At 30.5% G+C, this 25646-nt stretch overlaps 1 protein-coding gene across 3 annotated transcripts in view; it reads left to right on the plus strand.

The window, feature by feature from the left end:
- Positions 1–27: 27 nt before the first annotated feature.
- The window catches only part of LOC148615756 (engulfment and cell motility protein 2-like), a 37244-nt gene continuing 11625 nt past the window's right edge, over positions 28–25646 (plus strand). The window contains exons 1-14 of one of the 3 annotated variants that reach the window (XM_088582323.1): positions 28–339; positions 3282–3322; positions 4448–4523; positions 7437–7487; positions 7914–8083; positions 8946–9045; positions 9787–9872; positions 12503–12574; positions 14186–14203; positions 22383–22455; positions 23778–23828; positions 24073–24189; positions 24618–24728; positions 25466–25573. In XM_088582323.1, coding sequence (XP_088438449.1) covers positions 193–339; positions 3282–3322; positions 4448–4523; positions 7437–7487; positions 7914–8083; positions 8946–9045; positions 9787–9872; positions 12503–12574; positions 14186–14203; positions 22383–22455; positions 23778–23828; positions 24073–24189; positions 24618–24728; positions 25466–25573 — 1221 coding nt within the window. In that variant the 5' untranslated portion in view covers positions 28–192. Of the gene's footprint in view, positions 340–3281; positions 3323–4447; positions 4524–7436; positions 7488–7913; positions 8084–8945; positions 9046–9786; positions 9873–12502; positions 12575–14185; positions 14204–16770; positions 16813–22382; positions 22456–23777; positions 23829–24072; positions 24190–24617; positions 24729–25465; positions 25574–25646 lie in introns of all 3 variants that reach the window. The other 2 variants (XM_088582322.1, XM_088582324.1) reach the window with 2 other exon arrangements.

Raw genomic sequence — 25646 nt, forward strand, 5'->3', positions numbered from 1 at the left:
CATTTTGGTGTCAGAAATAGGTAACATGATCTTATACTTCTCCGAAAAAAATGAAACAAGGAAGCTGGGTAAAAAGGAAGCAAATCTGAACTTAATAATGTAAAATCCAAAATATTGAGTTCCCTTTTTGCAGATAATCCTGTTATTATTTGTATATTCCACATTAGTTGTAGCCAAAGACATTATTTGAATATGACTGATCAAGTAAGGCCGAGATTTCATGCTCCTGCTGGAAGTAGGATGTCAACTACCAGTACGAACTCACGAAGTCAGGACAATGTGAAGAAAATTGCCATTACTGCTGATGGAAAACTTCCACTTTTAAAAGGAATTGATCAGGTACAGACTTGCATGTGAACCTCCCACCAGTATTTTCAGAGGTTGTTGCCCATCCTTCCACTTAGCATAGCCATGGCATAGGCGACCAACCTACAAATAAAATGTAATTCTCTTTTCCAAACATCCCAAGCACTCTTGTAATGAATACAAAAATGTCAAATGTGGCAGAAAAATTACTAACTATAACTGTAATGTTCTGAGGTCTACCAAAGTTTCAAAAATCTGTTCTGAGTGTCACAGTTTATCACATGTACAATATATATTTAAGGCCCAGTTAAACAATTCTTTGTTTCTTATAACATCAATGAAAAAATAACTTGGGGTCAGTAGTTCATATTTATTTTTTTGTGATATCATATTAAGTACATATACATGGAATACATAATTTTTACACGATTTTTATATGACAGCAAAAAATTTGCAGTTGTATAATGTTATGACACAGTCGTCAACTGGGGACACTTTGTTTCTGTGTGATAACTTTTGTTGTGGTTGACCAATTAATCTGAAATTTTGATATGATTTTACTTACCACTAAAGGGAGGTTCCTATATAACTTGGACTTTGGGCCCTACCATTTTAGAAAATGGGGCCATAAAGGTTAAAAATAGGTGTTTTGACCCCTTATTATTCAATACTGTATTGAATAATAATAACCCATGTAGAATGTTTGTTATTTTCTGATTTTTTTTGTGTTCCGTATTTAAGTCTGGTAGACATATATATCAGCAAATTCTAAGTTTTTTGACCATTTTATAGGGTCAAAGTTTGGCAATGCCCGAAAAAATAACTTTCAATCAGATTTCAGATTTCTCTTATGGGTTTGATTTATAAGGGGTCAAAGGGGCCATGCCTAAAAAAATTAGACTTTTTTTTAAGTTTTGGTGGGATTTCAATTTTTTTAATTAGATTTTTTATTAACATCCCTGCCTGGATTTATCAATCAGATTTCAGATATTTTTTACAGTTTTCAAGAGGTAACACCTGAAAAAATCTACTTTTTTATTTTTGGTCTGATTTCAACATTTTTTTTTCATAAGTGTAAAAATCCCTACCCATATTGTCAATCATATTCAGATACCTCTTACAGTATTGAATAATAAGGGGTCAAAGTGGCCACCCAATAAATAAAATATTTTTGGTCCGATTTCGAAAATGTTTTTTGCTAAAAAAATAAATCCCTGCCTGCATATACGAACCAGATTTTAGATTTTTCTTACGTTCTTTTTTCTAATTATAAGTGATAAAAGTGGCCACACCCTAAAAAATAAAATTTTAATTTTTGGTCCAATATTGAGAATTTATTTTTGTTAGATTCCTCATAAAAATTCCTGTATCTGTTTTCAATCAGATTTAAGACATCTCTTACAGTTTTTAAGTTATAAGGGATCAAAGGGGCCACACCAGAATAAAAATAAACTTTTTTGTTTTTTATCCGATTTAAAAAAATTTTTCATTGGATTCTTGATAAAATCCCTGTCTGCATTTTGCAATGAAAAAATATGTTTTTTTTTTGGGGGGGGGGGGGAGGGGGGGTGGATGGGGTCTGTTTTTAACTTTTTTTTAATTTTGTTAAAAATTGTATGCAGTATAGTGTCAAAACCATTTGATGTGTCCATAATACATTGTAAGCCCTTATGCTTAAGTGTGTCAAAAACTAATATTGTGTCCACATGTGCCCCAACTGTTCAGGGTTTGACAACTGCAGTTGTATCATGCTGTGCTTGACATAGTTTTTTTGACATCTCAGTGTTCTGGGATTCCTATTTCCTGTTACCTGGGGCAAGTGAAATTTTGGTTAGGGAAAGTTAAGTACTTAGTTACACTTTCCCATCGCAAGTTGAAAACTTCATATGCTGTAAGGAATTGTTTTGTTAGGAAAGCAGTCATTGACTGTGGGAAAGTTGATTTTATATGGATTTTTCCTGAGGAAACCTCAATTTCTGAAAAATCCTAGAACATTGCACCTTTTGAACATGCAACAAATACATGTAATTTCTCAGAAGAATTATCTGAACAATTAGTAGCATATTACAGGAATTTTTACAGGCCTACCAGTATTTTTATCAGCCTTTGGCTTTGGACTACTGGTTTATCACAAAGTCTGTGACATACACTAATTATAGGAATAAGAGTCTGTTAAGGACAAAAACAAATAGTGTTCTTGTTTTTCACACTGTAACATTAATAAATTCTTCGGATCTACATGTATATGACATTATTTGTACCATAAGTTTCCATTGTGCTGTTCATTAATAGGGGTCAAGAGGGTTCCAAAGACAAGCATTTAAAAAATTAACTTTACAACTTGAGTGTGATTCTTTTTTAAAAGTTGCATTTGTAATGCATTTTTTGGAAAGCTCTTTTTTCAAAGAGTAATCAAGGGAACCAAGGTTATAGCGGTAATCAAAAGAATGTAATCCAGGGACAAAGACCAGACATGGAAAACAGACATACACAACAAAGAACTAAAATCATACATACAAAGTAACAAAAGTAAATGAGCAACTCAGACTCACTAAAAACTGGGAGCATGGACCAGGTGCACCGGTAGGGTAAGCGTCCTCTGCTTTTCTAGAAACACCTGCTGAGTTGCTCATAAAAAGAATTTAAAAATTACAAATTGGTCAAAATTGAACATGAAATACAACATGTATTGACTCTAGAGCCAATGTTTATGAAATACCTGGTAATTTTCCTCCAAAACCTGGCACTCATTGCATATAATACTGGTAGTAAAATAGTGTTGTGTCAAGAACAATTGACATGGTTGTAAGATAAGAACATTTTTTGTAGTTATGGAAAACTGAATACGATTTACAATAAATGATGCTATTTATGAGTTTTGCTTGATTTATTCACTAAGTTACATGTGGGAGGAGTTAGGGGACATGTAAACATGGTAACTGATTTATTTTGTTTTTTTTCTCTCTATTTTGCAGAATCGACCCCTAGCAGCGATAATACAAGACATTGCATCAGAGTTAGTATCATTTTATAGATTTTGTAATGAGGGAAAATAAAGTTGAATATCACAAAATATCAACTCAAGTTATTTAATTTGAACATCATAAGGAAACATTGGTCTGTTTGTCATGATGTTGTATTTAATTTTTAACTTAAGCATTTTACCCTTTTATTTTTTGAGGGGGTCTTCTAAAGCCCTTTTTTATACCAGAAGATATGTGTTTTACATCATTTTACACTGCAACTCTTGTCAATGATCAGTCAAAAGGCATATGTATTAGTAAGTGATGTGCTGTTACTGACTGAATTTATATGTAACATTTCATTGTGATTTTAAAAACATTACATTTTTTGGAAGCTGCCCATATTGAATAATAATGGTTTCCTGCCTTAAAATGTTTTTTTCTTTTTTTGAAAGATTTTTACTGCAATTTAAAAACAATATTAGTACACTGACTCGAAAACAAATTGTTGTAAATGAGATCAGTTGAAGCAATTAAAATGCTTGGCTCAACATTCATTGCCACGGTATTAAGCATCAAACTTTTATTGGTTTTATGACAAGTCAGTACACTGTTATTGACTATGTTCATGCTACAGTAACTTAATATGTATGTTGATCATAATGGTAGAAATGTTCTGCTTGTGTTACAAAGTTTAGAATAAAGATTAAATCTACACAGTAAAATCAATCATTCCTAATACAAGAAGATTTGTATCTCATCATTATTTCAGGGAGAGACAAATAATGAGAAATTGTTCTAGAGAAATGTAATAGAATTTAAATTTTTTTTTTTTTTTTTTTGCATTAGAAAAAAAAGGTCTAGTGATATTTTCTGTATGACAGCATAGAAACGAGTTTTTAGATTGTTTAAGAATATGAAAAAAATCCATTTATTATATAATTTAAAATTGACCATCGTTAGAGTTTCTCGATACCTACATGTATGTTGGTGACTTATGTTTTATATGTACAAAATGTATTGAAATTTGAAGTGTTGAATTCATCCCTTAATAAAAATGGGGAATTCTATGGCCCAAAAGTATGAGATATGATACACCTTAGAAATTTGTATTCATTATGTTAAACATATAAACAAATAACTAGCTGTGTACATTGATGTAATTATCTTTTTTTTAGATGGGAGTTACCCAATGCTTCAGATTATGCCCTGCAATTTACAGAACCAAACAGACAAACTTACATCACTGAGAGAGTTAGTATTAAAATATATTGCATGTTTATATAGATAATAGTTATTACAAAAAAAAACCAATTCACTGTGAAATATGATTACTCATACTTATGTTGCACACAAGATCATTTCATTCTAATGCAATTTTGAGGAAAGGGTCATAACTCATAAAGTCAGAGATATGTTTGTATCATATTCAATTTCACCAAAGCCTTTCAAGGTTTCGTTTGAAGCAGAATAAAATGAATCCAAGTTAATTAGATGCTTACATAAGATTGATGTAAAATGCCGAATACAAACGTTCCTATGATTTTTAAGAGTTGTGTCCCTTACCCTAGGTCTACCTTCTTAAGTAATATTTTCAGTATTGATCTCTGATTTATCGTCTGATAATCTATGGAAGAGTAAGAACAGGTCATAAAAATCATTAATCAGTCACAATGCTATTTTGTTAAACAAATATTTTTCGTTTTAAAATTAATGACTACTGATAAGGTATTTAATTAGTCCAAGATTTTATGGAATGCGAAAATTTATATTGTACATTTTAGAATTCATGGATTTGATAAAGACCAATGAAAACTTCAGTTTCAAATGAAACATTTTGTTTCAAATTTTAATTCATGGTTTGACGGAATGATGAAAACCTTACAAATTTGTACTCCGTGATTCAAAATTAAGTCACATCATACACGTATAGAAATTAATTCTTTTGGATGATTTTTGAAAAGACAGATATAGTAAACGTATTTACATTCTTTTTTGGTCAAGTTGTAAATTAGATTGATCTCTATTGAAAGTCTGTTATAGGATTTGAATCATTTGTATTAAACACTGTTTCACAAGAATTTATTGATCCATTCACTCACAATACAAAAAGTCTTGAGGATGTGTATGTCAGGTTTGGGAATGTATGGTCTAATATTGCACATCTATAAATTCTTGAAAAACAGTATTTAAGTCATATGATTCTATTAAAAAAGAACTTAAATGTATTTATAGTTTTTTTTTTCTTTGAGACTCTCAGTTAGTGAAATTGGCACCTCATTGTGACATTGCAAATCATGGCAGTCAACCAACTATGTGACATAGTTGTCAATTTCACTATTCCAAGTAAATGGTGGCTTCTGATAACCACATTCCTTTAAAAGTGTTGTTTTGAATATATGATGTTAAACATGAATGGAATAGAGCAGGTAATACTCTTTCACATCTTTAATCAACTCTTATCTTTTATTGAAGTCATTGTACCCATGATTTTTTATTTTGTGGACACAGAATTTTAGATATGTAAAAACTCATCACTGAGGCTATAGAAGGTGAATTAACCAATCATGATTGTAAGAAATAGACCTATGCTTATTAGATTGGCCTTATTCAGATAGAATGCTGAAAATTTGTATAAGTTTTACCTAGGAAAAAAAATTCTGTGTATTTCATAATTTGTCAATATTTGAAGTAAATATTTATAAAAATATAGACAATTTTCCAAATGATTTTGATGGATATTTTTCAAAAGGAGCAAATATTTGTCTTTGTATTTTTGCTTGTTTTAGAAGATGTATTATTGAATACTTCTGTCTGGCTTTCAACATACAATGACTGGAACCTAATTTGGAAACTGTTTCAGGGATTGAATTTCAGATTTTTTTCCACTAGCTAAATTTAGCAAGTACTGAAAATTCACGCTTGCTAAATTTGTAGTTTTTTTTCAGTTTTTGATCCTTCAGGATCAAAAAACCTTATGTCACTGGTCTATCACTGGAACTTCCCTACTATTTCTGAACACTATACAAAAATATAGTCCAAATGTAATTCCTTTTATGTTAATCATTCATAAAAAGTATATACATGTATGTTTCTTGCAATTTATCTGCTCAATAATATTCTATTATTTATGCAGATAAAATTAAAATCTAGTCTTCATAACAACTCAGATTTGAAGGACTCCTTTTTGGTCTTGAGAGATATTTAGTAATAAATTTACATTTAGGGAATTTATTTCTTGCAGTAATGCAGTAATGTGTCTGGATAGATAAATGACTAATGTTTTCATTTTAACACACTTATAAGTCAAATTATACATCCTATCATTATATTTTACCATTTATAAACAGGAAGTGAACAGCTGTGATTTTAACCAAGTAAAATTGGTGGGAAAATTCAAATTGATTAAAGTGTCTAGATTTTGAAAATCTTTTGTAAAGAAAATTATTTTCTTAAGCTGTTGTTGGTTTTATTTAAGTATAATTATAATGTAGGATAAATACTTTCTTAATATAGCTTTTGAATGTAAATGCACACTAACTTTTGGATAAATTTAAAATTGGGGGAAAAAGGTGAAATGGAACAAAAAATTGTAAATGTGTGTGAACTTGGATCAGTAATTGACTTTCAGTTTAAACATATTAAAAAGGATAGTTCTTGATATTATTTTAAATGCAATGTATGATCACAATTTTATTTAACATCATATATTCTTTGAAATTTTGTTCATGCTACAATTCTCACAAGTATCAAAAACCACCAGTGTTATCAGCACTTTGATTGGGTTATTTCTGGACTTTTCCTACATGACATAGAGAATTCCACTAGCAAATTTTAGCAAAGTGGAAATAATTTCTACTAGCAAAATTAAATTTCAACTTGCATTTAGCAAGTATTTGCCCTTAAATTTGACCACTACTATTTTGGTAGAGTTTATGCTGCAATGATTTTTTCCATTGGTTTCCTATTTTCTTAATTTGTAAATGGAATTAAAAGAAAGAATATATTTATTGAATTTCTTCGTATTTTACTTGATTATTGCAAAGTTTTTCTCAAATTACACATCTATACTTGATACCCATATCAAAGTAAACTGATAAATATCTTTGACATAATACTAAGGGGATGACATTTGTATTCTTGCTTGAATATTTTTTCTTTTTTCAGAATCGACAAGAATTACAGAATGGAAATGTTTTATTGTTGACATCGTCGCCAGTGAGTTGTCTAACTTATTTCATAGAACTTTCTTTTATAGTACTTACTTTGTTAATGAGCATATATATTTTATAGTACTTTGTTAATGAGCATATATATTTCATAGTACTATGTTAATGAGCATATATATTTTATAGTATGATTTAATTTAGTTCAGTTGGCCACATGAAAATGGATCGATCAACAAAACTCTAAAAAAAGATGGTGGGAAAATTCCTGTTTAGTAGTACAGTTCAGTTAAGGCTGGTTTTACTGTATTTTACTTCTGATTCAATATTAAAAACAGCATCAGGATGCATTTACATATGTAAATTAGTGAAATTACAGAAATTCTTATGTCCTATTTTGAAGGTTTTGTAATATCTGGAAGCATTCAAAAAACAAAAAAAATCCCAAAAGATATTATATTTATGATACTTACAACAGGAAAAGACAGCAAAGGACCTTTATCTTAATCTAAAGGATGGGAAACCAGAGGAAAGGATTGAAGCATTGAAACGATTAGTCAAGCTAGCTACTGACAGTACTTTTGCTCATGAGTTTATAAACAAACAAGGTCATATGCTGATTATAATGTATGTCATTGACGGAAAAAAGTAAGTTATATATCAAGTTATGGAGCGATGTAGAAGATTTAAACATATCAAATTAAATCTCAAAATAATTAATAACTTAAGTATTAAAGTATTTCTTTATAGTGAGAGCAGAGAGCTCTGTGGCCACAAGCATGTGCTAGTTAGTGGGGGTTCTGAATGATCAAAACAAACAATCCATCATCTGGAGTTGATGTGTCATGAAGAAAATGCAAATGAGTCTCCAATATTCTTTTTTAAGTTAAACAATGTCATGAATGTTTTTAGAGAGAATTAAAATTACCAGTACAAAGTTTATGAGTATTGATTTTAGGTAAAGTCTACTCCTTATTATGCCATAGTAAGAGTTCTTTACATTTAATTCTCTGAGCCATTCTTAGAAAACAGTTAAAACATTGTTAAATGGAAGCAAAGAGATAGGTTACTACATGTAATTTACAGAGTGATGGATCCTGAACTTTTCACAGTTCCAAATCAATGATCCACTTTAGATAAACAAAAAGCCCTTATTACAGTGTCAATGAATTGAAGGTTCAGAACCTAGGTAAATGAAACGTTATATGTTAAGCAGTGTTAGGTATTGGACCACTATTTAGAACCTCTGAGATGTGGGGTAAATGTCCATATGACAAAGTAGTCATATCAGTACAAAAACATAAGAAGAGGACACTGTCCAGTTTGTTCTTTAGAAAATAATTACCAAGATATATTGTTTTCATAACTACAAAGTGGAAAAAATTTAAAAAAAATATAATTGAGTTCAAGTTCATTCCTTTAACAACTTGAAGAAAAACATATATAAATAAGTGGTTGGGATATGTACCAATCAAAAGCTTGCTTGGATTGTTCCTGTAATTTATTTCAGTCCTGGTGAACCAATGGCTTTCCAGTTAAAGTCCTTTATGGCATTAATGGAACATGGAGTAGTTGACTGGGACATACTGGACCAAGATTTTACTAAACGTGTATATATTCGTATTACAGATATATTAGTATTAATAATCCTTGATAGTTTGAGTTTGTCAATGAGGCAAGAGGAGAAAATTAAAATACTGACAATACTATACTATGTTCTTACATATCACTTATGAACAACAGTTAAGATAAATATCAGTGAATGCACATCTAAAATCTGATAATCATTTGTTACAAATATGCATAAATATTGTTACAGATGTGAGTAAGCCATCTGCTACTTGTTACCAGAAAAGACACTAAGAATCTTAACCCAGCTTAGAGTGCAAGACAGATAAATCTCAGATACCTAAAAATAAGATTTTGAGTTCTCTAATAAGGCTCTGCAGAGAACATCTTACCCAAGTGTGTCCAGGATTTGTTAGCATTTTCTGGTGGTGTTTGATTCTCTTTCTCACTTTTAAAATTCATTATATTGTTAGTATGCCAATTCAGAATGCCCAGCTTGCAGAAATTCTATTGAATGTACAGGACCTTTTAAAACATTTTATTGTGACGTCACAAACCTCATCTGTGGATGGGTGAGGTAAGGAAAGCTCACATGGCTAAAAATAGGAGTAACAGTGTTTCTTTAGTGAGAATTTCATTTTCTGCAAAATTTCTTACCATTGTATATTTAAAATTTCACAATTCCCAATCAGAAAGAAGTTGTTCAAAGTTTCTGAAAAATGATAAAACATCTAATATATATCTTTATATGATGCCTTAACTTACATTTTCTTTTATTTCAGATTGTGGACTGTATTATTAGCCCTAAAACAGGAATAAGTTCTTTACAGCCAGCCTTAGAAATTTTAGAAAATATTGTGTTGCATTGGTATGTTCTCTACCTATGTATGTTTTTGATGTATGTTTTACTATCAAATATTACAGAAAGATATACAGAGTAGATGATTCAAAGTTTGACCCTGACCTTTGTGTTATCACCGTGATAATGGATGATCTAATTTAGGTTAAATTGCCATCTAATTAGAAACATAAGTTACTGATTCCTTACCAACAGAGGATTACATATAGGTTTGCACTCTATCTGTCAGTCTGTCCCTAATATATAATGTTTTTTTTTTTAAAATAAAGAATCTTGATATGCAATAGATCAAATTGGTGTTTTGTTCAGTCCATTGATTTTTTTTTATGAAATTGCAGGCTTAACTGAAAATAACAAGAAATTGCAGTCAATTTAATTCAAATTAGACCAACTAAATGATTCATTCAGTAATTGCATAGTAGGTTCTAACATCACTCCATTCTACTTTCTATTCAGATGACCTTTCTGATTAGCCAATCAGATTGCAACTTTCATGATTGTGAAGGCCATATTCAAATGAAAAAAAATAGCGATTTTTTTTTAAAGGTCATTTTAACAGAAAGAAGAATATGTTGGTAGATCCTAATTTTAATTAGAATGGTATTGCTGTCTGCAATAATCTTAGAATTTAGTTGCTGTTCAATGTGTTCTGAAACCCAAGTTTTGCCTGAGAACCAGGTTTTCATTGTTTTTCAGGGTTTTTTTTTATTTAATGATCCAACCCTAGAAACATCAAAACAGAAGACTTGACTAGAACTCCATATTTTAGAAGCAAGAAATCTTTTCATATTCACTACAAGAACTCTGGAAATGGTTTAAGCAAGTTTTTTTTACCAGAATAACTAGGATATAATAATCTTTACATGAACAAAAAGTTTGTCAAATAATGTTTGGTTTATGATAAAAGTTGAAAGTTAAATGGCTGACTTTTAACCTCTATAGTGATCCATGTTCATTGCATAAATATTACCTTTATAATGATAAGGACAGAAAAGTTGTTTAGTGGTTCAAATTAGTTTGGGTCGAGGTCCAGGACCCTCAATTTCTGATTCAGGACTTTATAAATTTAATTCACCTAGGTCTTGGATTTTCAACACTTTATATTGAGCAGTAGTGAGGGCCTTTTGTTTTCCTTAAGTAGACCTTTCATTTCAAATTTTAAAAGGTCTTGTATCTTCAAATTCAATCAAATTTGAACCCCTGTTTTTATATACCAGTCTAAGACAGGACTATTATGGTATACCATTTTCTGTCTGTCTGTCCGTCGTCCATACTTCGGACGATAACTCAAAAACACTTTCACCACCTATTATGAAACTTCGGTGAATTGTTTATATCCATTAACATAGGCTCCCTTTCTATTTTTTTTTTAATTTAAGGTTTTTCGTTTCCGTGTTATGAATTTTTATACTTAAAAAAGGGGGATTTACAAGTTTTTGGACAATAACTCAAAAAACTTTCACCTACTTTTATGAAACTTTGGTGAATTGGCTATATCTATTGACATAAGCTCCCTTTTGATTTTTATAAATTTCAGATTTTTCATTTCCATGTAAAAGGGGGATTTTCAAGTTTTCGGACAATAACTCAAAAACTCTTTCACCAACTTTTATGAAATTTTGCTGAATTGTTCATATGTATTGACATAAGCTCCATTATGATTGTTATAAATTTCAGATTTTATGTTTCCGTGTAATGAATTTTTATAATTAAAATAGGGGGATTTTTAAGCTTTTGGACAATGACTCAAAAACACTTTCCCCAACTTATATGAAACTTTGCTGAATTGTTTGTTTGTATGGACATAAGCTGCCTTTCGATTTTTATAAATTTCTGATTTTTTTGTTTTGGTGTTGTGAATTTTTATACTAAAAAAAGGGGGGAATTTGAAGTATTCAGACAATAACTCATAAACACTTTCACTAACTTTTATGAAAGTTAGTTGAATTGTCTATATCAATTGACATAAGCTCCCTTTCGATTTTTATAAATTTTAGATTTTTCGTTTACGTGTAATAAATTTTTATACTTTAAAAAGGGGGATTTTCAAGTTTTCGGACAATAACTCAAAAACATTTTCACCAACTTTTATGAAACCTTGGTGAATTGTTCATATCTATTGATGTAAGCTTTCTTTTGAATTTTATAATTTTCAGATTTTTCGTTTCGGTGTTATGAAGTTTTACTCTTTAAAAAAAGGCAGAAACGGCCAAGGAAATTTATTCGTTGAAAAGTTTTAGAAACGACCATTCATTATGATAGTGCCAAATTTTTTTAGCATTTTTTATTTACTTTTTTTTTAAGGTGGGGATGGGTGTGTAGTGGGAGGGTATATGACATGGCTCACAGTATTTCTAGTTAATCATATAAATTCATTGAAAGCATAAAGACAAGTAAAAAAGGCAATGGGTGTATCATGCACTTAAAGCGCAGCTCTTTATTTAATTTTCACAAGAAAAACAATGTTCTCCACATGAAATCAAAATTGTACACATCTGAATGGCATTGCATAGTTCCTTAAGATTTTTTTTATGAAAATTATACATGTACCATATACTGCACCTCACAGCTGTATATTGACCAGAAATTAATATTGGTTTATGATACCTATGCATATGAAATAAACATGTGTTTTACAGCAGTGATTTGTCTAAGCATCCAGTCATAGAGCAGCACATGACTCCAGAAAGAATATCTTCTCATTTACAGAGGTATAGTATCACTTTAGTATTTGTAGATTTGTTTAAATTATGGCATTTTGATTTGTTCCCTTACTTCCTCTTGGCCTAAAAAAATATGTGTTTCCAGAAACATCTACTACATAACAAGAGTTGATAGGTAGTGTTTTTTATTTAAATTATTTTCTGAATTCCTGTATAATTTGAGCAATGTAGTTGCATTTTCAGGTTAAAAGTGTTGTTTCCTTTTTAATCGTATCATGATGAGTAGGGTCTGGAAGGAAAAAGATCTTGTTTGGTTACCAGAAACACATATCATAACTTTTATTATTATGCCATATGCTGTCTGTTTTTTTTATATTTTTTACATTTCACCTTTTTTTTTTAACGTCACCTGGCCAAAGGCCATGTGAGCTATTGCCATCACTTGGCATCTGTCATCTTTAATGTTTTTCTCTGAAACCACTCAGTGGATTGTTTGGTCAGCCTTAGAATAATGGTTTATATAGATTGACCTTAATGCATGGACATTGTTGCTTTTTTTAGACCACATGGGTCAAGTAAAAAAATTCTACATTTATCTCAAAAACTAAAAAAGAGATATTGGAAAATATATATTACTTTTTCTTCTGCCTAGAAAGGTCTGCAAAAGTCTTCATTGGATCAAAGTTGGTGGGTGACTTCTTCTTAGAGTAATTGCCCTTGAAAGGTGAAAATTTTTTTTTTTTTAAGTTTATAGCAAATGTCTTGAAAATTTAAAAAGATAGAAACATAACTTTCAGTTGATGAAACAGTCCTTAAGGCATACACAATTCTCCTTGTTAAAGTTATTAGCCTAGGAAGAAAAAAATGTTGTGGTATTTATCCAATATCTTTAAAACTATAATAGATGCTTAGAAACTTTCAGTGGATGAATTTGGTAATGCCTACAAAAGTCTCCAGTTTTGAAGTTGTAGGATGACCTGTTATTAGAGTTCTCATCAATTAAATGAGTGATTCAGGCTCTTGTAGATATATATTGATGGTACACCAATGGTGTGTTCAAATTTTCCATTCACAATAGATTTAATTTTCTGTAGTATGACATGACAATAGTAGCTTTCTTTGAAAGATTTCTAAGCAATTATGCTCTTAATATTGAATGTTTTAAAGGTATTTAATCATGATATTTTCATTGAAAATCAAGTTTACTCTGTAATGAACACTTACATTCAATTAATAAGCGTTGGGTGGGGTAATAACGCATGGATATATTTCTTACCTATATGCATAACCCAGAACATTAGAAAAATAATTCCATGGACAATATATCATTGATTTTTTTATTATGAAAAAATATAATGAGGTAGCTTTGTATATATACGAAAAATATGCTCCATAGAGTAAAAACTGAAGTTAATATTTAAGTATTAGATGATGAAGACAAAGAACTAAGATCATTTTGCCTATTGCAATATATTTTACACTTTTTCAATATGTTTGGCTAAAAAAATAAGTGACGTTAAAGACGTTTTAGAAATAATAAATAATGTAATCTGTTTAGGACGTTTATAAATTTAAACCTTTCTGCATGATTTGTCAATGACTGGTACTTTTTCACATATTCAGCTTTTTTACCTATACTCATAAGCACTGTGGTTTCAGAATATTTCTTACTCAAAGGTTTGTACCTTCTATTATGGCTGAATAATGCTTTCCTTTCATGGTCAATAGGTCACTGCCTGTAAATGCCAATATATTACTCATATGTAGAACTATACCCAAGACCATGGAATGAGTTAACATCACATACATTTTGGCTGTTTTTGTGAAAATCTAGCTTATCCCAGATAGCCACTGATTTTTTTTCTATTATACCATGTCTTATTCCTATTTGCAACATTTGAATGGCTTATCAATAGACTCGTTTGCTAACATACTGATATGTGGGGGGATCTTTATAAAAACAGTATTTCTGTAAAAGGACCAGTAAGTGTATTAACTAATGGTCTACTTAAAGAAAACTTTGTTGGAACAAGATTCAAAAAGGTAGCAATACATGTAGTACCTGGTATTTTTATTGATGTACTAATAAAACAAAAAGGGCTAGGCCAGTGTCCAGTCTCTTAAATTATTTCAAATAGAGATTTTTTGACCAGGCCAGATCATCTTCCTGTGTAGGTCAACCTTATCTTGGGTATCTTGTATAACTTCAATGTTTAGTTACATTTTTATACAAGTGGTTCATCAGCTAGATTTTCACTGAACTAGTCTTAGTTATAAATAAGTAGTAAATTTATCATTAGTAAAATCAGACCCCATCGCCACAAAACTTGAAAGTTGACTTAAGTCTTAGAAAATTCTTAACTGTTTGTGAAGTCATCATATGCTAAGTCTATGATTTAATTTACTTTGGAAGTTTAAGAATAATCTTAGACCTGAGTATTTTAAAGTCTTGTGGTGTTGGGGCCAGATTGTATCTAGTGTCAAGTCTCAGTAGAGTATGATTAAATGCATGTCACTATGGTAGGCTAACATTTGATAAGATGAAAGTTTACATTGTATTTCCATGGAATTTTGCTTATTTTATGTCATTTTTGTTGTTTAAAAAAAAAAGGATTGTAAAATGACAAATTATCATTATTATACTTTCTGAAGACAACTAAGTTGCTGATATTACTTGTAAGTGGAGGTGAGGGTATTTTTTATGGAGATATCTTAGCGAGGGCATATAAAATATGTTTGTTGATATATATTGTATGGGGCATGCTGTTGATAGATTCCCTGTATATGTATATAGTTATAGGAAAAAACATGTACCTACTGGTACTTGTATGAGGCAAAATTCATGTATTAGTTTTGTCTGTACATCTGTAGTACTTCAGGCATTCAACTCCTCAATGTCAGGCTATCAGATATTGCACAAATTTTGAAGTATTGGATTTGATGATATCACAATTTTCCAGGAATTATTGGCCTTTACCAATGGTAGGAGCCTATGATTTTGTTTTCCCAGAGTTATTGGACTTTACCAGTGGTAGGGGCCTATGATTTGTTTTCCCGGAGTTATTGGACTTTACTAGTGGTATGGGCCTATGATTTTGTTTTTCAGGAGTTATTGGACTTTACCAGTGGTATGGGCCTATGATTTTGTTTTTCAGGAGTTATTGGACTTTACCAGTGGTAGGGGCCGATAATTTTGTTTCCTTTTTTTTGAGTTATAATAATGATGACTGACATCACATACACTTGTAATTATTCTGTATTTCTCAGCTGAGAAGAAAAGGTTTACTGATATGATAAAAACATTAATTTTAACATATTTAAACTTCCTTTAAGTAATAACAATCATTAGTATTAAGTACGCTGTAATATTTGAACAAACAGCAATTAGTGATTTTTTGTTTCATTCTAAATATTTTTGAGCAATTGAGTCTTTACTTGAAACCTGGCACATTAAAATTTTTCGTAAGACTTTTTAACAAATGCTTCATGTTTATAAGTCCTTTTCCTTCAATGGGAATCAATGATAAATGGAACATAAAACTTAACATATTCTGTATAGTTCACAGTTTATTGTACAGAAACATTTTACCTTATGTATTTTGATACCATATATACTTATTGTAAGAATTAAAGACCTTTTAAAATTTGGAATGAAAGGTCTACTTAAGGAAAATAAAAGGCCCTCACTGAATAAAAGGCATGAAATTTCTTATGATGTTATCCATAATGAAAGACTCATTATCTTAATAGAAACTTTTCTTCTGGCATAAGTATGATAAATAAGTTGACAAGTCACTGATAATAAAAATATCAGATGAATAAGAACATTTGTATGTATGTACAAACATTAAAATCATCCATTAAAGGTTTCATTTGTAACTGCTTTGTGAATTTTAATTATTAACGTTCTCAGTACAGTGATAAGATAATTTGTGTACCAGAAACTTATGATGTAGAATATCAATAGGTTCTTACACAAGTATCGCCTGAATATAGCTGAAATATTGCTGCTCAGGCATTAAACCCCAACAATCAATCTTACGCAAGTCCTTATTAAAAAACTGGGATTTCTTACTTGGGTGTTTAGTATCTTTTGCAAAAGAAGTTATGTCAGGTACATGTAATAGGATAGAGACATATAGTGTTTGAATATAGTATCCATACTCTCCAAAATTGTTCAACGTCTGTAGTAATTCCTGTTATACATGTACTTTGATCTATGATACATAACCAATATTATACAGGAATGTGGACCAATGGTCTAAAAACAAGGTGGATTTGTGCAGGTCTGTATTTAATAATCTTGGTCACAGTATCAGGAATGTTCAATAAAAAGAAAAAGAGGATAAGTTTGTACATAATTGTTAATCATTGGAACATATCATGTGGTAGTTTCCCCTCCCCCCCCCCCCCACCCTTAACACTGTCTTATTTGGGAGATTTTTATGTAAAAGCAAATTATTTTTACATTTTGCCTTAACTTTCAATACTTATATTTGAATAAAGTTTTATAGTACCATATTCCTCTACTATACTATAAGCCAATTATTCCTCTCTGTAATACCATGTGACCAAGATTTATTTTACTGTGCTTTGTAGAATTGCTAGTTTCTTCTACTCAAGATACAAACTATGTTCACAAAGCACATTCTCCTTAAACTTTTGTAAAGCTTCTTGTGACCTTTTTACAGTTTCAGCATACCTGTTAACCTTTTGAATGTTTAAAGATGGAGCTCTCCCTCTTTTCCACTTTTATAAGAGGGAGATTTAGTGTGACAGCCATTTTCACAGAAAAAAAGGATTGTTTTTGTTAGAAATCCAAGTTCAAAGATAAGGCAAAGATAGAAAATCTATGATAACCTTGTTTATCTACTAAGGGTTTCTATCCAAAATTTGAGTAATTAGTACAACAAAAGGATTAATAATTTGTTGATTGTTTCTCAGTGATTATTATGTTTCATAAACATTATATCTATATCAATTTAATAAAGCATTTAGAAAATAATTTGTGCAATATTTCTGCTAAGAGGGAAATTTTGGGGGAGAAATTTGTGAAAGAGGGAGATTTGTGTCTCCCACATGGTAGACTTTCTCAAAGAGGGAGATTGACCACAAAAGAGGGAGGGTTAACAGGTATGTATATGAAGAAAAACGATAAGTTGACATCACTTGGCATCTGTTGTCATTGTCATCTGTCGTCAAAACTCTTCTCCTCTGACACAACTTGACCAATTGGAACCAAAATTTGCATGAATGTTGCAGAGAACTGATATGGGGATTTTTGATTTGTTGGAAAAAATGACCGCCATTACTAAAAGTAGAACATATGGGTCAGACAATAGTTCTCATTTATCTCCAAAACCGTAAGGTTTAGCCAAATTCTTTTTACTGCTGTATTGATCCTTATTATAAGGCCTTCAAAAGTATGAAAGACCAAAAATTGTATTTTTTAGCAGTTTTCAACCAATATCTTGAAAACTATATGAAATGAAAAGAAACTTTCAATCGATGAAATGATCCTTATGATAAGTCCTACCAATGATAAGTCTTCTTTGTGTCAGAAATGTTGGACAACTCCTTGTTAGAGTTATTGCCCTTGAAAGGCAAAACATTTAACCAGGTGAGGGATTTCAGGCTCATTGGAGTGTCTTGTGTAGATAAATTGTAACACCATTACGTTAAGTTTTTAGTGAGCTTAAGGTATTTAAAACTAATAATCTGGAAGTGATGCACAGTCCAAGCAGTCTTACATTCACAAATTTACTGGAAAGTCCAAATTTGGATTTCTACATTTAGTCTTTACAGACAGTGAGTTTGGTATTGTTTGCCCAATTGAAGTCTTCACTGAAAGTATTTCATTGAAAATAATGAGTACTAGTACCATATTTTGATCAAGTTCACATTGAACCTCAAATGATGTGAAGAAGTCTTGTTTTCTTTTAGCCCCCACCAATAAAAGTTCAGGGGAGTATATTGTTTTTCCTTTGTATATTCCACCCTCACCTACAAGTAATACAAAACACTTTCATCAATTAAATTGAAAATTGTGAGAAAGTGTATATATTTGAAATTTATTCTTAAAGAAAACAGGATGGTGTTTTCCCATTTTTGCACAATAACCAAAAAACATTTGCATCCAACTTTAATGAAACTTTGGGAAAGTGTATATATTCATAGTAGGAAGCTTCCTTTAACATTTTGAAATATTCAAACTTTACATTTTTGAGCTATGAAAAGGGGTAAATTTATTAACATTAGTTTCAGGCCTACTATTTTGCTGAAGTTTCAACTTACTATTTGAAGTTTTCAATTTGCCTATTTTAAAGCTTAAATACTATCTGAATACTAATATACAGAAATACAAGCTGCTATGTCATAATTTGGTTTTAAGGAGGGCACAAAACTCTTGTTTCTACACTGTTTTCATAGAATTTTCACAAAAATGAGAAGATAAGGGGTAGTTTTTTAATCCTAAAATATTGAGTGTAAGCTATGAACAACAAAATCTTTTGTCAAGAGTTGTAATGGTACAGAAGGCTATTTATGTATAAATATCAAAGAGTTCGACAAATGCGTTCAATATTTTCTACATAAAAAATGTCTCATGAATTATGCAATTTTAACACAATTTGGCAAAATTTTCTGATTTTGCTTTGTTTTCATTTTCAATTTTAGTGCAGCACTTGCATTACCAGCAACTTTGTATTTAATGATGGCAAATATACAACTAGTGAATTATACATTTTCAAATTCATATTTATACACTTTCATTTTTTGGGCTGATTTTGATATTTTCTGAACCTACTCCTTTATTCATAAAATGGGGGGGGGGGGGTTTTCAGGTTAATGAGAAAGTGTACATACATTTGTAGTAGTAAGCTTTATTATTTTTTTTTAATTTAAATTTTTTTTTGAAATCTTTGCAGCAACTTTTGTGATCCAAATGATTCAAATCAGCAGGGTGGTTTTTTAAGTATAAGACTTTAAAATATATTGATCTATATGTGTTTTTCTTCATACACATGTATATGTTTATTGACCTACTTAGTAGCTCATATAAAGTTGTTTATTTATTGTGTTACCTTAAATGTCAATAGACAAGACATGTGCTTGAGCATCTTCTGTGTCTCCTACACACAAAGATGTTACTAGGTTTGTCTTACCTTGATTGTTTTGGCTATACAGACGTGTCCGTGTAGAGTACTTTGTCTAGTTTAAAAACCATTTTTTTCCATATTGTTTTACAGTTTAATATCCATCACTTTTTTTTAAAGATAATGTTGAATTTGTACTATACATAGTACATTTTATTTGCTTTCTATTTTTTATGCTGTTGTTTATCTTTTATAGTTTTTTTATTGCTTATGTGTGTTCACAAAAAAGCAACTGATGTTTTTCTTGGTGCACAATTATTTCCCAACACAATTTTTTACCTAAAATCAAAGAAAGATTTGAACACAAGAATGGAATGGTCCATATGTAGTAGCAAAGGGAAAACTATTCTAAATAAATAACATAAGAGGATGTAATCTATTCCTGCTATTTGGTAACATGAGGTAGATGTAAGAGGATGAAATTCCTAAGTCAGAGATAAAAGAAAGATATTGCACTTTTGAAATAAAAACAAAGTTTAATAAGAAGACCTATTATGCTTATTTTCTGCTTAGTTAAGATACTAAACAGCTCAAAACAATTGACTATATGAAAGCACTTCATGAGATACTAAGCCAAAAGGTTCAATAAAACTTTTTATGTAATGCATTAGTTAAGATTTTATATAAAATGAAATACCCTTTTTTTCTATAAGAACCCAATTAGTCTACAAAAATTATGTACAACCATATGTTGGAACATTTTATGCATGCTTGGGTATAACCATTAAAAATTCTCATTGCTGTTCTGCTTTTGTTTGGGCTTGCTTTTTGATTAAGTTAACCTTTGCAAAGTACATTCTTTTTACAGAAAACAAATAACAATGCCCATTAATATCTGTGTATGTGCCATTCGTTGATTTTAAAGCTTGGAAACCTGTAAATTCTTGGCCCAAACATAATAAACAAAATTTTCAAATAATATTCTTAAAGTAATCAGATATGGTTTTTTTCTGCTTTTGTAGATTTCTGCTATTTCAAATTCAAATTTTATTGTTACAATTCCCTTTTTTTACTTCTGATTTTGTCAATTTCTGCTTTGTTGACCTCATAAAATCACTGAATAATATCATAAAATCCAAATGGTAACATGTAAAGTAGGAAATATTTGTTGATTGAAGTATTTTTTAAAAATGATTATTTGTAATAACTAGGTGATTTTTTTTATAAAGCACTTTTACAAAAAGTAGTGTATCCTGATGTTTTGTTGTCCTTATAAATGTGATATAAATCCATGATAAAATATTGTATGACCTAGGAAACAGTTAGTTTATATCAATTGTATTTAAGCGATGCTATCTTTTACAGATACTTTGAAAATGTTTTGACATATCATTGCTCATTTGATCTATATTCAATTCCATTTATTATTTTGTTCATTTGATTCTAATTTTTAACTGTAGATTTTGAAAATATTTTCTTAAAAAAACCAAATTACTTTTGACCAGTGTCAATGTACAGTAAAACCTATATAAACTGAATTCTCTTGGGGATTTCTTCTGTTTAGTAATTAAGGTTCTTTTTAACTGAAGGATTTCCTCTGTTAAGTAATTAATGATTTTGGGACTGAAGGATTTCTTCTGTTTAGTAATTAAGGTTTTTGGGACTGAAGGATTTCTTCTGTTTAGTAATTAAGATTTTTGGGACTGAAGGATTTCTTCTGTTTAGTAATTAAGGTTTTTTTGGACTGTAGGATTTCCCCTGTTTAGTAATTAAGGTTTTTTTGGAACTGAAGTATGAAGGATTTCCTCTGTTTAGTAATTAATGATTTTGGGACTGAAGGATTTCAACAGTTTAGTAATTAAGGTTTTTGGGATTGAAGGATTTCTTCTTTTCAGTAATTAAGGTTTTTGGGACTGTAGGATTTCCCCTGTTTAGTAATTAAGGTTTTTTGGGGACTGGAGGATTTCCTTAGTTTAGTAATTAAGGTTTTTTTTGGTGCTGAAGTATGAAGGATTTCCTCATGTTTAGTAATTAATGATTTTGGGACTGAAGGGTTTCTTCTGTTTAATAATTAAGGTTTTTGGGACTGAAGAATTTCCTCTTTTTAGTAATTAAGTATTTTTAGACTGAAGGATTTCGTCTGTTAAGTAACAAAGATTTTTTGGTTCTTAAGGATTTCTTCTGTTTAGTAATTAAGGATTTTGGTATGGAAGGATTTCCTCTGTTTAGCAATAGAAGTTTTTGGGACTGAAGGATTTCCTGAATTAGTAATTAAGGATTTTGTGAATGAAGGATTTCCTCTGTTTAGTAATAGAAGTTTTTGAGACTGAAGGATTTCCTGAATTAATAATTAAGGATTTTGTGAATGAAGGATTTCCTCTGTTTAGTAATTAAGGTTTTAGGACTGAAGAAATTTCTCTGTTTAGTAATTAAGGTTTTCGGTTTATGTAGGTTTAAAATGTTTTGAAATTGATAAGAAAGAACTTTGGGAGGAATCTGGTTTGGACAGGTTTCCTGTTTATTTAGGGTTCTGTTTATACAGGTTTTGCTGTACATAAACCTCACTTTAAAAAGTTGCAAAATATTGGTAGGTTATTAGCTAGAAAGAGGATAACTCTTTTCTCATAGAAAAATATGGAAACTTTCCACTTATATCTTTGCTTGGTACCTGCTGGTCTTATGTTATACCACTGCAAATGAATTCCAACTGGAACTGTAATGATAGTTGATTAATTTCTTTTGATTAATTTTTTTTTCTGTAGCAATGAAGTCCAGAAGAATGCCATAGCTTTACTAAATGCTTTGTTCATAAAGGCTAATGCAGAGAAAAGGAGGGTAGGTACAGTGTTTCTTCCTTCTGTGAAATGTGTGATGTAGTTGAAATTATATAGGAAAGCCAGTTATAACCAAACTTATAGAATCTTGTTTGCTTTTTAGCTCACCTTGCCGAAGACCATGTGAGCTGTTGCCATCATTTGGCGACCATCATCATCATTCGTTGTCATCGTTGTTAACAATTTCTCAAAACTCTTCTCAGACACTACTTGACCAATTGGAACCAAGTTAGAGAAATCATGCAAGAAAAATTGAAATGAAATGTTGCCCATGGCCAAAATTTCAAAATGCTCTGATCTGGATGAAATTTGGTTTTTAGAAAGAGTTTTACATGCTGAGTCTAAATTTTGAGGTTTTGAGACAATTCAAAAGTCAATATTGCCTTGGTAACTGATTTTCCTTTAAAAAATTCAAAATGCTATATCTTGGATTCAAAAAGGAGAAAATGACATGCAGGCTGAAATTTTTAATACACAAATGAAATATCATTTCCAAAATGCACTTTTTAGCTCACCTGGCTAAAGGCCATGTAAGCTATTGCCATCACTTGCCACCATCATTGTCCGTTGTTGTTGTTAACAATTTTTCAAAACTCTTCTCCTCTGACACTAATTGACCAATTGAAACCAAACTTTGCATGAATGTTCCTTGGGGTATCCTGCATAGAACTGTTGTGGGGATTTTTGATCTGTTGAAAAACATGGCCACGTTACTGAAAATAGAACATAGGGGTCAGACAGTAGTTTTTTGCATATATCTCCAAAACCATTTGGTTTAGCAAATTCTGACCCAGTTAAAGTGTTTAGCATGATAAAATCTATCTGTGGTCAAATTTTCATTTTAATCTGTTAAGCCATGTTGGAGTTATTGCCCTTTTTAGACATTCTTATGCTATTTTTAATGTTATTTTAATGCGAATCAGGCTCCTGGAAGTCTCTTGTTACATGTTTAACATATAAATTGCAGACTTTTTCTCAGTCAAGATGTTATGTATGTACCTGTTTGAATATACTGAAGGGTCTACAAATAGCATATTGACTTGGTTAAAAGTCCATAATTAATGAGTATTGTTTCCAAACCTGTAGTGTCCACAATGAACTGTAAGTCCATATGTTTAAGTGTATAAAAAACTGATATTGTGTAAACACTTGCCCCAAGTAAACGGAGTTCAACTGGCTGTGATCATATGCTGAGCTTGGTGAAGCTCTTTATTTTGTTCATCTTACCTGGATTATTTCATTGGATTCCATAAAATACTGTACTCAGATATACAAGTAATTCACAATGATTTCTCAAATCAATTTTATGTCCTTTTTTTGTAGAAATTATCAGACAATGTGCAGAGCAGAAGTTTTAGAAATGTTTTAATGTCTGTAAGTAATTTCTATTGATCTTATATAATGTTGGCAAGACACATGAGCAATACAGCTATTTATAATGCCTTTAACATACAAACATGGAAATTTACAATTAAAAAAAATCAATACAGTTATCTTTTAGAAAAAAAACATTTAAATCAAAACCACTATGTTGTAAACTTGCATTAAGATTTTACAATTTGATCTTACCCTTTGAATGATGCTACAGATGTCATCAATAATTATCATACTGTTACAGTCAGTATTCAGTGGTAAAGTAGGAAGTGAAATGGCACACCAACTTTACAAACTACAGACACTACTGCTTAATATGTATGAAGAAAAAATGCTAACACCAGCTGACCCACACTCTCAGGTACTTAAACATACTGTTAGTATATATCATTCACAAATACATGTATTAGTAATCAGGAACAAGTAGAAATGAAGCAGTCCTATTAGCTTTTCTGACCAGCTTTACTTTATAATGCCTATGTACAGTTTTTATGGTGAAGCATGTTGTTATTCCAGTTATGTTGAGGTAAAATTAAATTTCCTGATATTTGTCTTATCAGGTCATAGGGAAAAAATCATTCTCTGTATGTCATGTAACACTGTGACCTTGATATTATTCAAGGACATCTATTTTGTACTTTTAAAAAATGAAAAGGAGACATACTTTTTAGCTTATTAATTTGTATTCAATCCATAATAGTTTGAACAAATTTATATATTTTCAGTAAGTGGAAGGCAGATGTATTTAAAAATAATGTTCATTTACTACTTATACAATACTTATTTCAGACTGTTTTAAAAAACATAGAAACATTGCGTAAACCAGTACTAGATATAGATACAGACTCTAATCAGCCAGGGAATCGCAAGTCTAATGTCTATAAAAAACTTGGATTTGAGGTAAGATTATACTATAAGTTTATCTTCTGATTCATTATGTTTTATATTCCCATGAATATTTTTTGTTTATGAGCATCTAGTTGAATATGTTTTGATGATTTTTTTTTGCCACGGTTGCCATGGTTTAGTTATTTGTTCAATAGACCCTTTGTCTTAACTGCGATGTAGTTTTTCTGTGCATGCCCAACACACCAACATATTCTGCTGCAAGGAATTCATTCACTGCATGTGAATCTAACAACACTTCATTCTACTACTCTATTTGGATGACCTTTCTGATCAGCCAATTAGATTTCAGCTTCCCTGGTTATGAAAGACTTATTCAAAGGGAAAAAATGGGTCAAAGACAGAAATGGCTGGGTTGTTGTTGAAAAATACACCAAGTCAGTAAACATGAAGTTGAAGTGTGACAAACCTGAAATCACACCCCATACTGAAGTTGCATACCTAATATCTAGTTGCTATGATTTATAGTTGCTGAGTAAAATGTTATGAAAATGTTTTTTTTTTTTTTTTTTCGAAAAGGTCATCTGAACAGAAAGTAGAATGATATGTTGACAGATCCTACATTGTATGATTAAGTAAAACAATTGGTAGGTCTAATTTGAATTTGATTATTCTTTACTGGTAGGGGGAATTTCATGGATATGTTGTGAATGTTTTAGACTGTTTTATTTATTCAAATTTTAACTTGTTTATTCATATTGGTATGATTTGTGATATTGTATTAAAAACAGGATTCTTCCAACCCAGCACAGGACTTTGTAAGGCACACCCCACCTGGAATACTAGCCTTAGATAATGTCTTCTACTTTGCTCAGAACCAGGAAGAAAATTTTGTCAAGGTACTTATAGTAACATTTTTAAGTTAAATTAAAAAAACCTTGTTTAATGAAATTGAGAAAGGTAAAAAAATGT

Source organism: Perna viridis, chromosome 5 (genome assembly GCF_037379345.1).
Source record: "Perna viridis isolate PV_CMFRI_1.1 ecotype Kerala chromosome 5, ASM3737934v1, whole genome shotgun sequence".
NCBI classification, from domain to species: domain Eukaryota; kingdom Metazoa; phylum Mollusca; class Bivalvia; order Mytilida; family Mytilidae; genus Perna; species Perna viridis.